Here is a 16,932-nt window from a genome sequence, read left to right as displayed (position 1 = left end):
CACAGCCTGTCCAGACTTCCTCCCACCTAAGTTGCAAAGGTCCTACAGGACCGAACTTGCCACCATCCAAAATGGTCCATTTAATGTTAAGAAAAATTATTGGGGCTGGGAGTCCTCCTCCCCCTCCCCCTGCTCCTACTTCCCTTATTCTTAAAAAATTAAATTTCACAAGTACCAGATTCCCCCTCCTTCCGGGACCGGTGCCTCTGCTGATGCCTCTGCTTTTGCTAGGCAACTATGATAGAGATATCCAGTTAAATCTAAAGTTATATGACTAACCATAGCTGAATAACTGTATACATAACCGGCAATATTCAAAAGAATATCCGGTTATATTTAAAGCTATCCGGCTATGGTTAATCAGATAACTTTAATCGGGGATTTTCAGTGAGACCTTTATCCCACTGAATATCCCGGACAAGTTATCCGGCTAACTTTAGCTGGATAACTTGTCTACATAAACATCCTACTAAATATGTACCTGCTTGAGTATTGTAGTGCGTGCAGGGAGGCGAGATTATTTGCCTTAGCTGTGACACGTGGCATGCTCGTGTCTGAATCTGACAGCAAGTTCCTGCTTGTGTTTATGCATGAGCAGATTTGCAATTTCTGTTCTAATGGATATTCATTGTCTGTCTGATCAGGGCATGGAGAGTCTCTCATGACAATGAGTCTCCCAGTGCCATTCAAAGTGCAGAAGGCAGATTCAATGATAAAGTGAATCCTTTATACCAGCTGGACCCTGGAAGGGGTGGCGCTGCCTTACGAATATACAGCTGAGGCAGGTGGTGCGAGTGCTTTGGCTAGGCAGATATCTGTACCAGCTACAAAATGGGTTGGAAGGATGGTGATTCTCTCCAGATTATACTAATACATGCTAGGTCTTTGAGTGTTTGTCATGTATGCACCATGGGGCGCTGTATGGAATGTTCAGGTTCTGCGCATGACGCTTTCTTGGTTCTTGTTCCTGACTTTTATCTTTTCAGGCTGTGCAGATCCCACCTGGGTGAGTACTGGTGTACCTAATAAAAAATTAGTTAATATCTGCTATTACCTAATATTCTACGATGTAATGAATAAGAGCTGAATCGCCTTCTGACTTATAAGCAGGGAAATATTTCCATGCTGTACATGCTCTTCTACTCTTACTATTTCATGATACGCTTGTTGTAACAGCATCCGTCTGTAGTGTAAGTGATGCCTTTTCACCTGCTCTCAGATTCACCCATGGTATCCATTAATGTAGAATTGGATGCCATGGTGCACGACTCCCAGGAAAATCAGGTCTGGCTGGGCTGATGTAGAAAACACAAGGTGATGGGAGATCAACTTGCACCACAGAAGCAAAGAGGCTTCTAGGTTTTTTTTAAACAGGAAGTTGTCTAACTTTCTTACCTTTATCTTCTCTGCATAGAAATCTTATTCTTCAAAAGTATGTACCCTTCTCATTTTTGAAGGTGTAAATGAAGATCTTATTTGGAAGAGGAGGGGGCTAGGTCCTAACTCCTTATTAATTAAGACTGGACCAGACTGACTTGTTGGCCATTAAGACATGAAAAATAGAGTGAAAATGATCTTTCATTCAAAACTTTTTTCTGACCTTTCCTTAAAAAAAAAAAAAAAAAAATTCCTTGGAGTTTCATTTCATTTATTTAAAATTTATATTCCACACATTACAATAGTAGTTCAAGGCAGATTACATCAGTCATATATACACAAATTTAAAAAATGGACAAATTATAATAACAGAAAAATAAAGAGTAACACCTTTTCACTTGCTCTCAGATTCGCCCATGGCATCCATTATTGGAGAAAAGCCGGTGGAATTGGTACTCTTCCCGGACAACTAGATATCCGTCAATGGTTTCCTATCCTTTCCTTAGTGTCACCTGCGCCTAGAGTGGAATTACATAAGTGAATCCAAATTTGTCAGGGAATTATATTGTTTTGGCCAATGAGACCTCTCTTCTTCCCTACTATTCTGGTCTCATTATTAAATCCATTATGCATGGCCTCTGCTCTGTCCTTGTCCTCTTCTAAGGGCCCTAGCAAGAGAGGGAGGGGTGTGTGTGTTTAAAATTTGTGTAGGGTTGGGGGCAGAGGGGAGAAGAAGAGCAGAATCTCTGTCCAGGAGATCTGGGACAGCAGGTGGCAATGCTGTGGCCCTTGCTAAAGGTGGACCTTGTCAGGGCAGAAGGAAAGAGCCAGACGGTTATTAATGGCATATCTTGCTCAGAAACGGTCTCCGCTGAAGGTTAGTCCTTTGAGTAGGTTTTTGGATAGAGTTGGTCATCGTCACTTAGTGGCCTTATGTACTAAAGGTTTTCTCCCTCCCTGCTCCACCCCGCCCATCTTTAGCTATGGCCCTTAAACTGGGATTGTCACATGGGAGGGAAAACAGCAGAGGCCACTCATTTAATAAGAACTGAATAGTAGGGCAAGAGAAAAGTCTTATGTTTTCCAGAGGCCTGCTGGCTCTTAAAAAAAAAAAAGGAAAAAAAAATCTTTTTGATTAGAAAAGCTGTGATTTCTTGATTTTATTATTTTTTTTCTCTTAGCTGCCTCTATGTCAGTGCTGGCTCTTTAAGCTCATTACATTAAACACAGAAGTTAATCTGGTCAGAAGGCCTGGTGGTGTTAAGGCATGCAGAGTTAGTGGAAAAGAAAAACAGCATTTTCCTGAAAGTCCCTGCCCGAGACTGCTGGCTCTTAAAGTGATGAAAGAAAATGCTTTTAGAAAACTCTTGTTTGCTTATAAAAAGTTGTTGCTATGTTCTCTGAACCTCTTTCTTCTTTGTCAGATATTCTGCCCTATGCTCCTCCTTCTGAGATTTTGTATGTTTAATACTTTTGTCATTACTTTTTTAATCTCTTCTTTTGAAAACCAGTACACTTCTCTTTTCATCATTCTTTAACAAAGTTGTATTGATCTGGCTACAGCTCATTTTAGTTTAGCCCACTGTGCTCTTCCTTTCCCCATGTTGCCAGCACGTCTTTTACCGAAATGAGTATTTTTGCAATACAGGACTTTGACCTTTGAGTGACTCCCTATATCACACCATCCAGTCCGATGATCACCAGTGCTCTTGTGGATGTCTACCCAGACATTAGAAAAGCTTTCTTCATTCATAAGAATCAGGTCCACTACGTTCTTTCTAGCCTCACACTGTTCCCAGTATCTCCCCTTTGCTCAAGGGGAGCCTTATGAAAGCCTTACTCTATTTTTTTTTTCTCCGCTGTCTTAGTTTGTTCATTGGGGGTGACAACCTGAAATCGATTATCTTCCATCCACCATCCCACTCCTCCACTTTAAACATCTAAGTAGCACTTGGATGATGATGAATCAGGACCGTGCTGCTTTTCTTGGGTGGATGCAAACCATCTCATCTGTAAAGACCCTTTATCCTCCCAGGAGCATCCCCCGTTGCCAAATATACCAAACACCACTTTCCTTGCATCGGTTTTCCAGTCATAAGTTAAAATTCTGGGTGAGGACAATTTCTTCTACTCCCTGGTCGTATGCAGGTGGTGCTTGTGAAAAGGCCATGGATTTGGCTAACTGTCCAGTACCCCACCCTAGGAGGTTTAAGGTGCTTGCCAAGAGGAAGATTTGGGGAGGGAGGAGGGCTTTGCTAGTTTTTCATTAAGCGGCAGAAAAACCTCTCAAAGACCAGGACACGCGTGGGGGGGGAGACAGCACACAAAGCTGGTACCACCGTCTACTGCCCTCCTAGAGAGTGACCAGCTGGCCAAAGTTCATAAGCAACAGATTAGTTCATTCATTCTTGTTTCATGGCTTTATACTGAGAATGCACTGAACGAATTAAAAAACGTTAAACCAGAAAGTCTCATTTGTTGCCAAGGGTATTAGGTGCCCTAGATGAACCTTACAGCCTGGTGCCCTCCCTCCCCATATCCCCGAACACAATATAAAATTATGCATTTGTAATAGATTTTACATGAAAAAGGACGCCATCAAGCCAGACTATGTATATAGTGATCAATGGAAATATAGAAACTTCTGTTCTTCATAGAACTTAAACTCCAGAAATCTACATTATTAATCATAATAAAATTATACTAACAGAATATTTCAAAAGTTGACAAATACAACATCTAATAATTAAAGACATACAAATTTTGAAAGCTTTCCCAAACAAACATCAATAAAATATTTCAAAACAGCAGACACATCAAACAACATCTAATAATTTAAAATAAGGATAAAAACCCCTCTATATCTGAATTTTTAATTTCCAGTCTTAGCTTGTCATGGATTAGTTGGAGGAGGCGGGGCAGCAATACACAAACTTTCTCCCCTCTCTCTCACATACACACTCTCTATCTCTCTCCCCCAGATACACACACACTCCCCCACATGCTCTTACACACACACACACTGCTCTCACATGCTTATTCATATGCTCACTCTCTCATTTGCTGTCTCACAGACACATATTCAGTCTCTCTCACACACAAGCTCACTCATGCTCTTTTCTCCTCTACATGCTCTCCCTCTCTCCCCCACATACCCTCTCACACATGTACTCTCACATATGCTCTTTTTTTTTCTCTCCATGGAAAGTGGAGGCAGCAGCAGCTTTCTTCTTGGGCCCCCCAGCATTAGGAGGCTTCTTCTCTCTTCCTTGTAGAGTGAACACCGCTCTTCTCTTCAACCACACAGGCCCAGCCACTGCTGCTCTCCTCTACAGCCATGTAGCAAAGCCAATAATTCTGCACCTGTCTTTGGCAGGGAGGGTGTGTCAAAGCTGCCTCTGCTTCTCAAAGCTAGGTGGGCCCAGCTGCCGCTGTAATGCCAGGAACCTCTGAGTCCTTTCTTCTAGCCCTGTGGGCCCCATGCCTATTGCTCCTTCCAGTTGTGATGATTGGGCCTCTTCCTTCCCGCCCACAACACACTTTCTCTTCCAGGCTCAATCACCCTGCTCCTGTGGCTAACTTCCACAATTCTGAGCAGGGCTGGTGGACGCAGTAGACTGCCACCTCCAAACCTGTGGCACCCTAGGCAGTCACCCAGATCAGCTAGTGCTTCCACTGGCTCTGCTGATGACCTGGAGCCCGCCCTCTCTTCTTGGTTTATTTTCTGGTACGTATCTGTCTGTTCTGCGCTATGCTGTCTCTGTGATTTGCAAGTGTCTTTTCCTTTCTGAGTCTCTTGTGTGCTGCTTCTTACTGTGTAAGCTTTGTCCCCCGTACTCTTATTTTACCTGCCTTCTTCCTCACCCTCTCTGTCCTTTTCTCTTTTTCTCCCTCATTCTGTGTCAAGCTTTTCTTTGGTTCCTCTCTTCTACTCTCCCTCTCTGGCTGTTATGCATACACTCCCACACTTCCTAAAAGGATGAGCTTCTGTAGTTAACACCCCTAGGCTCCCCTTCTGCAGGTGAACACTCTCCAGGCATCATCAGCGCCCACCCCTTACCATCCCACCCCCTCTGGGCTATGATAGCTGGTAATGGACACAAGTAAAATTCATATACACTTATTCAAAGGAGAAGAGAATCATCAAGCAGAGAAAAAGGTCAGGCATTCCACATGCTTTGTGTGCTCTGACCATAGAGCTCCAGGTTACGAAGGACATGCTGAGTCAGTCCTGTTTCTGTTCCCATGGCATGCAGGGTAATGTAGTCCTGCTCCTTTTAGATAAATCAATCTAAAATCAGAACTACATCTCCCTGCACAGAGTAGAGTAAAAGTAAAACCAGGTCTGGCTTAGTTCATCATTCCCCCCTCCCCCTGCTGGACATGAAGCTATAAACGGTCCCCCTATTTATAAGTGCATCTCTTCTGCCTGGAGTGAGTGGAAGAAGAGAATTTTCCAATTACCTTTCCATGGTTTTCCTTACTCTTCCTCTCCTCTTTCCATTGTATCTGGCCTCTTTCCTTTTTTTCCTGGAGGATTCTCTGCAGGCTTTCATACTTATTTATTCATTGCATTTCCAATTAGTGAACACTAAACATATTCCATAAAATTATTAAATAGATACATGGAATATTACAACCAAAAAACATACTAGCAAAAAATATAGCATTGCTTATCAAAGAATAGTTTGCATAGGCAATGGAATAGGGTGGGGCCCTGGGGATATATCCCAACCCAATTTTTTACTCTCAAATGGCATCAGCACCTAGGAAGCTTTGGGGGATAGGGGCAGAGATTGTTTGCTTGCCCCCCCTAACCAACCAACCAAAAATAGGTCGATACAAGCAATGACATTCTAAAAGTCAAGGATGCAGAGGGTCAACATAAGAACATAAGAAAATGCCATACTGGGTCAGACCAAGGGTCCATCAAGCCCAGCATCCTGTTTCCAACAGTGGCCAATCCAGGCCATAAGAACCTGGCATCGCCATAAAATTATCTTGCTAGGTTTAATTGACAACTGTGCAAACCCCTTAGGTAAAAGCTTGGCAGAGGAGCCAAGCTTTCACGTGCCTTTTAAAGGCGAGGTAGCAGGATGCTAAAACCCATAAGCGTTATCCAGAGAAGATGGTGTGCGTGAGCTTTGGCGACCACGTGGGCTGCCCGCCCGCCCGCATTCTCTTTGCTTCTCGCTCACAGTCTCACGCGCCTTCCCTGGGAACTCAGACCTACGTGCGAATTCCACTCCAGCAAGTTTAACCTCCAAATCCCCGCAGCTGCAGGCAGAACTGGCAAATTCTAATCTGCATCCATGGCAACAAGTTTGATAGGTTTTTAAGTCTTTTTCAGTCATCACGTCCCTTGCTAAAGCCCCGTTTAATAAAAGCAAGCGGAAATCGCAGAGAATACGTTTCCGATCGCTGGCTTTCGCAGGTAAAGCCCAGGAACGTGAGGCTCCGCCGTGGGATCTGCACCTGCGGCAGCTGATCGCGGGAGGGCTTCTCTTGGAAGGAGTTCAAAGTGGCTGCGGCGGCTCTGCTATCACTTGCAGCGCCTTTGGCTCAGTCAGCACTGGGCTCTGTTAACGGCGCCTGAGCAAGATGCTGTGTCCGAGTGCAGTGGGGACATTGCCAAGGTGAACTCTGCAGAGGCTGCACGCTGGGGACCGATGGAAGGCAGCGAAGAGGCTGTAAAACGGGGTCCTCGAGAGACGAACACCTAGGCTGGATGTAGTGCCCGCCGACAGGTAAGGAGGGTATGGGACCCACTTCCTTGTTAGGATCTGATGATGCTCTTTGCTAATTAGGGATGTTAATCTCAGGTGAGGATCCCCCCCCCCGCGGCTGCACCAGACAGAAGGAATTTGATGCACTTAAAGCTATAGTGCTGTCTTGGAAAGGTGCAAGTCACACTCTGAGCTGCAGGGTACCGCCGCAAAGAAGGTCGCGCCCCCCGCACCTCTGGGCCAGAAGCTTACCCAGCTGGAAGGGCACTTTCATGACGACGGCTGCACAGGTGCAGGCCAGCGCAGTTTTGGCCCCAGCAGTACAGGGAAGAGGTTCACCTTACTCGATCTTTGCTGGACAAAAATCCCACGTCTGCGTTCCTGACTGGTGCTGCTGCGTGGGGGCCCACGTGGCTCAAGCTCTGGTTAGGACTATTAGGGCACTGTGGTAGAGAAGCTCACCTCAGTATAGAGTTGGGACTGGTGCTGAAGGGGGCATGCAGCAATGGAGAGAGGCCTGACTGCGCTGGGCGGGGAAGATAAGATGCAGCTCACGATCTTTTTTGCTGGGGCCGCAGAGATTTGGATTTAATTACTGGCCCTTTCCTAATCCGAGCTCAAGGACTTGAGTGCCAGACGATCCAGCACAAAAAAAAAAAAAATCCGGAACAGAAAAGCGTAGGCATGTCTTCAAGGCCCAGGTCCTTCTAAAGTAGGAGAGGTGCCACGGTGGTAGTGGGTATGACCTGCATCGATATGCGCAGCTTTTTTTTTTTTTTTGGGGGGGGGGGGGGGCGGAGTTGCACATCATTGTATCTCATGATTTCCGTCTCTGATCATCTTTGCTGGGTTCACACACAAGCTGAGAGTGGGTGTCTGCGAAAACTTGCCGGCCTGACGGATTTCTGAGAAAACCTCCGGGATTTATCTGCCGCCTGCTCCGATTTCAGGAGCGACTCCCTCCCAGGATTTATCAGACGCCCTCCCCACGCTCACTGCCCGGTGTCACGTGTTCGCTTCCTGACGAGGGGGGGGGGCGAGCGGGGGCTTCACGTAACTCCCCCTTTGCCGGCACATCCGCTGACAATGACTCAGCACAGCGGTGAGGAGGGCCGGGGGGGGGGGGGCATTACCGCCTCCCTCCCCGCTCTCTGTGCAGTGTGCGTCCGACCTGGAGGCGAGGGAGGGCAGCAGGAGAGAAAACGGACTCGTTTGAGGATGGGCAGAGCCGCAGCTAAAACAAGGATGTGATAGGATATTGTTTGTAACTTGACTCATACTAATAATTTTACATGTGAACCAAGAGGTAGGCAGTAGCTGACGAAATGAGATGGCAATGGAAAGAAGTCTGATGTAGCTGCATGATGTGTAGCGTAATATATTATTATTATATAACGATTATTCTGACCATCTTAATTCAGTGTCGAGTTGCTAATGGTAACAGCACAATGATCAGAAAATACAATGCAGGAGTCAGGCTAGATATCTTCCACCTAAATTCTTTGCACATGTTTCCTTAACATGCCCACTGCTTTTGCCTCGGACAGAATGGGTCCTCTGTTCTGCCATTCCCACCCCCATCTGCTGCTTGGAAATCATGAGAAGAAACTTCATACCCCATATCCCCCAGGTAGCATCAAGAATGCTCTCTCTCTCTCTCTGTCCTGGTATTCCTGGGACAGTCCCAGACTGAAACATACCTGTGTTCCTGCCTCAGCAAAATCTTGGTGTATGACAGGTATCTGTTCTCTTCCTAGTCCTCTTTTTCTACCACCTTCTGAACTCACCCTATCCTCCTCTATCTTCCTGTTCTCTCATTCCCCCACCAGCTCCTGTTCCTTCCCTGGCCTTCAGCCCACTCTTCTATCTCTTACCCCCTGCTGGCTTCCTGATACTCTTCTTTCACTACCTCCTCAGCTCCATTCCCACCATCTATCACCCTTTTTACAGACCCATCCCTTTCCTCACACACTCTCTAGTCCTCCAGACAATTCACATCAGCTCTTAATCCTGCACTTTCTCCTACCCCCACTCATACTCCCCCCAGGTAATCTACCCCCTCCCCCCCCCACACACACACGTAATCACCTAATTGCCAAGATCTACTGTCCCCCCACCAGTCCTGGCTCTTCACCATTCACAAGTCCCTGCTCTCCCCCCCACATTTGTCAGAGTTCCAGATCTTAATCCTGCCCCCAATACCCAAGTCCCTGCTCTCCACTCCAGTGCCTGCTCTCCCTGATTCCTCAAATCCCATTCTTCCCTTGCACTCGCTATATCCCCGCATCCCCAGTCTCTCCCTCCGTCTTCCTCTGTCCCATTCTTCCCCATACACTGTCCCTTCTCGCCCTCTGTCCCAAACAGCACCTCAGAGTTGTTTTGACTGCAGGTTAATATGGATGCCTCCTCCTTCCTGTAGCCCCCACCGTTAAACATTCCCTGTTGAAACTGGGGGTGGGGTCTGTATCTACAGAGCCCCAAATGGTTCGAACATCTGCTGTTAGAAAAGCTAAGGGCCACACAGTTCTAACAGCAGATGTCTGTGTCTGAGCTGAAGTGCAATGACTTACCAGGTACCAGTTGGGGGAAAAGGAAGAATGAGGAGAGCACAGAGGAAACCAGGAGGCAGGGATTGGTGTGTGTGTGTGTGTGTGTGTGTGTGGGGGGGGGGGGTGTGGGGTGTGACAGCATCTAAAGTTGGTGGTGCATGGCAGACCCCTTTTTAAAGTTGGTAGTGCCTGTGAACCACTGTGCCCTATGGATGCTCTATGGTGTATATATTTATGTCCTTAAACCTCATATGGCTTTTGGTGTGGACCCTACACCATTTTGGTAGCCTTTCTCTGGACCATCTCACGTTGTCTATAGTTTGTCAGAATATGGGCCTCCAGAATTGAATACAGTACTCTTGAGATCTCACCAACAATAAAGATGGCAAATAACCAACCTCCCCTTTTAGTGCATTTTTTAAAATAAAACAAAGTGCTAATGTTTTTGCTTTTAAGAATATAAGATTTGCTTTGCTGGGTCAGACCAAAAGGACCATTAAGTCCAGTATCCTGTTTCTAACAGTGGTCAATCCAGGTCACAAGTAGCTGGCAGGATCCCAAATGGTTGATAGATTCCGTGCTGTTTATCCCAGCGAATTTCCCTAAATCCACCTTAATGGTTTATGGACTTGTGCAAACTCAGCTACACTAATAGCTTTCACCAAATCCTCCAGCAATGAATTCCAGAGTTCAAGTATGTGTTGAATAAATATATATTTTCTCCTATTAGTGACTTAGTGACTTCATTGAATGTCCCTTAGTCTTTGTACTTTGTGAAAGAGCAAACAGATTTGCGTTTACCCATTTCACAGACCTCTATTATATCTGCCCTCAGCTGTCTTTTCTCCAAATTGAAGAGTCCTAACCTCTTTAGCCTTTCCTCATAGGGAATTGTTCCATCCCCTTTATCATTTTGGTCGCTCTTCTCTACCTTTTCTAGATATACAGTGACCAGAACTGCACACAATACTTAAGTTGAGATTGCACCATGGAGCAAAATAGAGACTTTTTGATATTCTTTGTTTTATTCTCCTTTCCTTTACTAATAATTCCTTGCATTCTACTTGTTTTCTTGGCTGCTGCCACACACTGAGCAGAGGCTTTCAACATATTATCCACAATGATGCCTAGGTCCTTTTCCTGGAAGGTGACTCCAATGTGGAACCTTGCATGATATAGCTGTAATTTGGGTTGCTCTTCCCTACATGCATCACCTTGCACTTGTCCACATTAAATGTCATCTACCATTTGGATGCCCAGTCTTCCAGTCTTGCAAGGTGATTTTATTGACCTCTGTCATACAGTATCTCCCCTCAGCTGTCTCTTCTCCAAATTGAAGAATCCTAACCTCTTTAGCCTTTCCTCAGAGGGGACTCATTCCATCCCCTTTATCATTTTGGTCACCTTGCTCTGTACCTTTTCTAATTCTAACCCCGATATCACAGGCAGGAAGACAAAAGCAAAAACAAGCTGAACAGGCAGCGGAAATGAAAATGAGAACCAGAGCTGGCAGGGAGCCCAGGTCCTACAGCTCGAAGAAACAGCGGCAGCAGAGAAATTGAGGATTGGGGTTGGCAGAGAGCCCAGGCCCCACCATATGAAGGAGCCAGGCTAGCAAAACCGAAGAATCCCTAAGGCCCTCTCATATGACGAAGGAGGAGGAGCTACTGGTACCTGAGTTGGATGTTGGGGGAAGGGAGAGGTAGAGAAATTAAGGAGGGGGAAGGGGAAAAGAGTAGAGAGTACACCCCTCCACACCCACTCCAGGCACCCACCTCCCTTCACATAGATCCCAACACTCTTCTCTACATGGCTTTCACCCCCCCCACACACACACATACACCCCCCCCAACATGGCTAACCTACCCTATCGCACTCCATGCACCCTCTGCCATGAGCAGTCTCATTCACTTCTCCAACAGATGTAACCCAGCATGCACAAGCCTAGGACATACATGCCCCATATACACAACTAGATATGCCCATGAACCCAGGCAGACACACTCCTCTGAACCCCTCCCAACACCCCCTACCCCCATTCACCCCACTTACAAACACACCTTTGTATGCACGGACCTTCTGTATGTTCCTACCCCACATGCACCCCTCCCCACCCCATACATTATGTGCTTTTTTAAGTTGCCATGCAATTAAAGACTTGTTTGTATTTATTATGCTAATATATTAATCCTGTACAAACAAAATAAAAGGATTAAATTGATACGAGTTCTAATTATAAAACCACATCTTTCTTGATTAACAGCAAGAAAATATACTATGGAGACTTACATTTAAGAAATGGGTTGCTTCCCCCTCAAAATGTACAAAATAGGAGTCTCCAATCACATTCTGTATTCAATAAATTTGGGGCGGGGGGGGGGGGCTTGCCCTCTGTGTTCGTATCTTGCTAGTCTTCCAGTGACATGTCAGGAGCTGAACCATGCAAACTGGCGATTTCAGCTATGATATATTTTGGAGGCAGTCAAGGCAGATTTAACCCTTCAGCTGCTGCTAGGCATTGGGATAGCTGGCTGCCTCCCCCCCCCCCCCCCCCCCTCCTACATTGGAGAGGGCCTGTTAAAGTCAAGTCAGCCAGTCACAAAATAATGGGGCCATGCAGGAGTGCAACTTCTGGTGATGGGGTGTGGACTTCTGATGATAGGGCAGCTGCCCATTCTTCCTGTTGGGGAAAGTCGCCCCTGCAGGCAATAATTAAACTACCTGCATTTCTGCAAACCCCCATGAGTAGTTTTTATGTTTAGAGTTTGCTGGAATAATTGACGCAAATCTATGTGGGTAGTTTTGCTTTCCCACTATTTCCTAAGAGCATCAAAGTAGGGTACAGAGCAAAACAAATCCATCATTAATCAGCATAAAATAAATGCAACATCGATCTTTTCTTCTTATTCTGCTCAGGAATCTTATGTTTAATAGGTTTCATTATTTCTAAAAAGAAAATTTCTATTTACAGATTTGTATGAGTAAATATTTCTGTTATGTTGTATTTTATGTAAAACTTTGGTATACAATATCTGATATTTCAATGTAAAAGAAAATGCTTAATAAAAATAAAATTTAAAAAAAAAAATGCAACATCAATAAAACATCAGGCACAAACAATAGCTTGTATCCTCCTTTTGACATAGCAGTCTAAGAGGGCCCATTCACAAACTGAGTAAGAGGACAACATAAAGCCTGCACTGAGGCCAGCAAGTAAACAGTAGGTTTAGGCTTGGGTAAAAAGCCACCTCTTGTCACTTGTGTGGAAAAGCAGAGAATTATATTTAGTCCACAGATCAGCAGGGATTAAATTTCATATTACTGGAACAAAGCAACTAAATGCCATGTCTCTAGTCAAAGCCAGTTTGGCAAATGTCAGGGAAGGAATTGTCAGCAACATTTGATACGTTGATATCGTGGATCTTCCAGACTGGTGACAAACGAGGTTTGCCAAATAGCCAGGTTGGCCTAAAAAAAATGGGCATTTGTGAATCAATGCAAGTACTTTGGACTTGACTCTCACTTCACTCAATAACCAACGCCGATCAAAAGAACTGGGGTAATAAGGTCCAAATATTTCCTTCAACAGGCAGCCTAGCTACTGTATTTTGTAAGAGCTGGAGGCATGTTAAACCATTCTTCGGTGTCACCTGATACATCGAGTTGCAATAGGCAACTCTGCTAATTACCATAACAATTTTATTACCTGATGTTAGTTAGATGTTTAACTTTTTCCTCACCCATCTTAGACACTCTCCTTCACCCTTATTAGACTTTTCCCCCTGTAACTTTCTCCTCCTTCCTACTTGAGCCGTGTCAGCCCCCTTTTTAACCCCATAATTAGCCTTTCCTATGCTCCATTGTAATCCTCGCCTCTCCCTCACTAGAGCCTTAGCAGCCCTCTCTTCCTCTTAATTTTGCTATTTACTCCGCCCTTTTGTATAAGGCACCCTCCACTAGAACCCGTTTCACAGTCCCTCTCCTGTACCCAATTTAATCTCGTAACTGTTATTTCCCATGTTATATTGTATATTTGCAAGTTCTGTTCCAAGTTTTATTGTATTGCTTGCAAATTACAGTTCCTCCAATAGTTAATGTCCTGTCCTTTTTCCTCCCCTGTATATGTGTTTTGCCTCTTTCTCCTGCTCCCCTTGGCCCACCCTTGTTTTTTTTGTATTTCATTCAGTTACAAGTAAACAGATATGATGTATCCATGAATACTGGTATAGAAAAGCTATTAAATAAATGAATAATTGGTGAATTTGTCATCATCTGAAGAAAGCAGAAAGAACTACTGATGACACCTGTGCTGATGTAGAAAGTTTGAAGCCATGTGCTGTCTCTTTGGGTATTAACTCCAGTCCATGCCCAATACTAATTACTGCCCCATACAAAATTTCCACCTACAGTGGTGTGCGGGTGCTTTTTCGAGGCAAAAATACACAGTAGCCTTCCCTGACCAAACCCTGCTCTGGGAATACCTGCAAACATACACAGGTAAAAGTACCCACATTGCTGACATATACGGGTAATTTTACCCATGTAGAGAGTGGGCAATACAAAAAAGATCTCATTTCTGCAGGTGAAATAGCATTTTACTTATGGAAATGGCCTTGATTGCCTTTGATATCTGTTAATTCATCTGAAAGGCTGATTTTTTTTTTTGTCATGAAAAGACAAGTACAGGCAGAGCGAATCCCTCAGAAAAGGTGGTTTTTGTTTTGTTTGAAAATGTTGCCATAAATAATAAGACTGTGATTAAGGATCCAATTCAATAAAATATTTTTTCCATAAGCACAGAATAGGGGAACAGTTCCTTTCTTAATTGAATTGCAATATTCTCAAATCTAAGCCTCATTGCTCTTTTTTGTGTTTGCTACTTTTTATGATTCTAACCTCGATTTTCATGCTCTGTTTGACAGAACTGCTGAGTGCTGCACCATATGAAGCCACTGTAAGATCCAGGTATAGCACAAGCAACTGAGACAACATTGATGATGGCCAGTTCAATGCAGATCCTTGTTTGGACTCTTCTGTTTGAACTTGTAGCAGCTGAATCTTCTCTCACTGCTGAACTGAACAGCATCACTGGTGCTGAGCTTCCAGATGGACTGAGTGAGGAAACCCCACTAAGAAAAGAGATTTTAAACAATCAACTAGACGTTCAGGAGACTCCAGGCTTAAAGAGAGAGAAAATGTTGGCTCTATCCAGTTTAGAGTCAATGACACCCATAGTGGAGAATCTCAGGAGCTTTAGAGGGGATGGGCATTCTACCACTGCCTCCTCATTATTGAACTTGCAGCAGATGACTCTGAAGACTACACTGAGACCTGCTGTTTTTTCCACAGAAATACTTAGTGACTTGGGGCATCCACGTGGTGGAAGCCTGGATCTCCAATCTTTTACAACACCTCTGTCCATAAAGCCTGAGAACTCGTCTCAACTGACAGAGAAATCTCTAAAGAAGAAACCTGATCCTGTGGAGGCTGCAGAGGACAGTAGGCCGTTGACAGATGTCTTACTAAAACATGATATACTTGACCCCATCAGTCTACCAAAAGCTTCCAAGCTAAGTTCTGAGTTTAAATACACTACAAAACCTTGGGTTAAAACTCTAATTTCTACTTCACCTTCTGCCATTCAAGATGTAGATTCATTGGATACTGAAAGAAAATTACTACATTTTAACTCACATGATAAAAAAGACACAAAACTGAAAACTGATAATGGGGAATCAGGTTTTCACACATTAGCCATGTCTTCAAGAGTGGAGAATGACCTTGCTCTTGGAGCAGAAATAGAAAACAATATGGCAAGAATGATGATGACCAGCACCGGACCACAAGTGCCCACTGTATCTTTGGTAACTAGCACATCATTATCAAAAGGAGGTAAATTTGACATTACTGATGCAGAAGCAAGAATGATTAAAGGTGTTAAAGATATGGACCAAAGCATATTGGATAATAGTGCAAGAGTTAAAGACGACTTGATAGACTTTGATTCTAATGTCGCGTCTTCATCTCTGACACAAACTGCAGAATCAAATGCCATGATAACAGCTGGTCAAGTGGAAAATAATTTTATCGATGATGATTTTATTCCAAGTGATCAAGGGGAAACTCATTTATTTGTCTCAGGAAAACACCTTGCATCCTACAGAACCACTGAAAGTTATTTCACCTCACGTGACGAGCAAAAGAGTCTGAATGCTCCAATAAGAAATGCAGTGGTGTCAGCCTATGTTAATGACATGGTAGAGCTACTACGGGAGGTTAAAGAGGAATTTCAAAGTTCCACTACAAAGGACAATATTCTTATTTCAGGAACATCCTGGATACCAGATAACATGAGAATGTCACATTTTTCAGCTTTTCCTCAGTCTAAGTCAACAAGAAAAGCAGAAGTTTCTATGCCCAGTCAAACACCAAATTTAGCTTCAGGGAATGTCCTCCAGAGATTCATGTCCACAGAAGCTCCAAAGCAAGACTATACCACATGGTTAAGTTCTTTTACAAAGAGGAACCTACCAGACAGCTTTTCATCTTCTCTAACAGGTGGCAGGGTATTAGAATCAAAGTCAAAAACGTGGACAGAAAGACTTCTAGCCCATCAGATAAGCACCAAGAAGGCCCCAATTAGCACATCAGCCCAGGGAGTTAAAATGACTGAAGAGATTCCTCCTACACCAACCCCATCCATGAAGGATGGAGAAAAGGAGGGAATGATCACAGAGTTCTTTCTCTACCCTGACCACAAAACTCCATCCCCAGATACGCAGGCACCCTCTCTGCAACCCCACAAGACCACGCTGCCTCCTGTACAGATGCTTACTACAGGCAAGTGCATATATCCAAATCCATATTCATCGCCATAACTGTGGAAGAGAGGTTAATAAATAATTTTTAAACAGATCCACTTGATCCACTTCCAGTCTGGTTATCTGAAACGGCCCTTGCCAAACTCTCAAGTGAGCTGTTTATGGCTAAAGCCAAAGGCTTTTACTCCATCTTTATCCTGTTGACCCATCTGCAGCTTTTGACACTTGATCACTAGGGGTGGGAATTTATTTGCAACAAAATAGAAAATATCAGTATTTTTTTTTTTTGTTGAATTTCATGGGGCAAAAACCCCCCCACCATGAAATTGCGTGTGACTTTTTTTTTTTCAGAAAGATCACTGTATAGTAATAAAGACATCCACAACCCATCCTCAGTCCTTCCCCTTGATTAATTGAATCAACCCTAGCTCACCCTCCCGAGCCCCTCCTCTCCCCCCC

The 16,932-nt window shown here is 44.3% G+C and overlaps 1 protein-coding gene across 7 annotated transcripts in view; it reads left to right on the top strand.

Moving 5' to 3' along the window:
- PRRT3 (proline rich transmembrane protein 3) overlaps positions 1-16,932 on the top strand; it is a 155,570-nt gene that overhangs the window by 98,405 nt on the left and 40,233 nt on the right. For 6 of the 7 annotated variants that reach the window (XM_029601192.1, XM_029601187.1, XM_029601186.1 and 3 more), the window contains one exon: positions 14,575-16,492. In XM_029601192.1, coding sequence (XP_029457052.1) covers positions 14,647-16,492 — 1,846 coding nt within the window. In that variant the 5' untranslated portion in view covers positions 14,575-14,646. Of the gene's footprint in view, positions 1-6,550; positions 7,125-14,574; positions 16,493-16,932 lie in introns of those variants that run through there. The other variant, XM_029601190.1, reaches the window with a different exon arrangement.

The sequence above is a fragment of the Rhinatrema bivittatum genome, chromosome 4, assembly GCF_901001135.1.
Source record: "Rhinatrema bivittatum chromosome 4, aRhiBiv1.1, whole genome shotgun sequence".
Classification (NCBI taxonomy): Eukaryota; Metazoa; Chordata; class Amphibia; order Gymnophiona; family Rhinatrematidae; genus Rhinatrema; species Rhinatrema bivittatum.
This window is presented reverse-complemented; position numbering and strand designations above follow the sequence as displayed.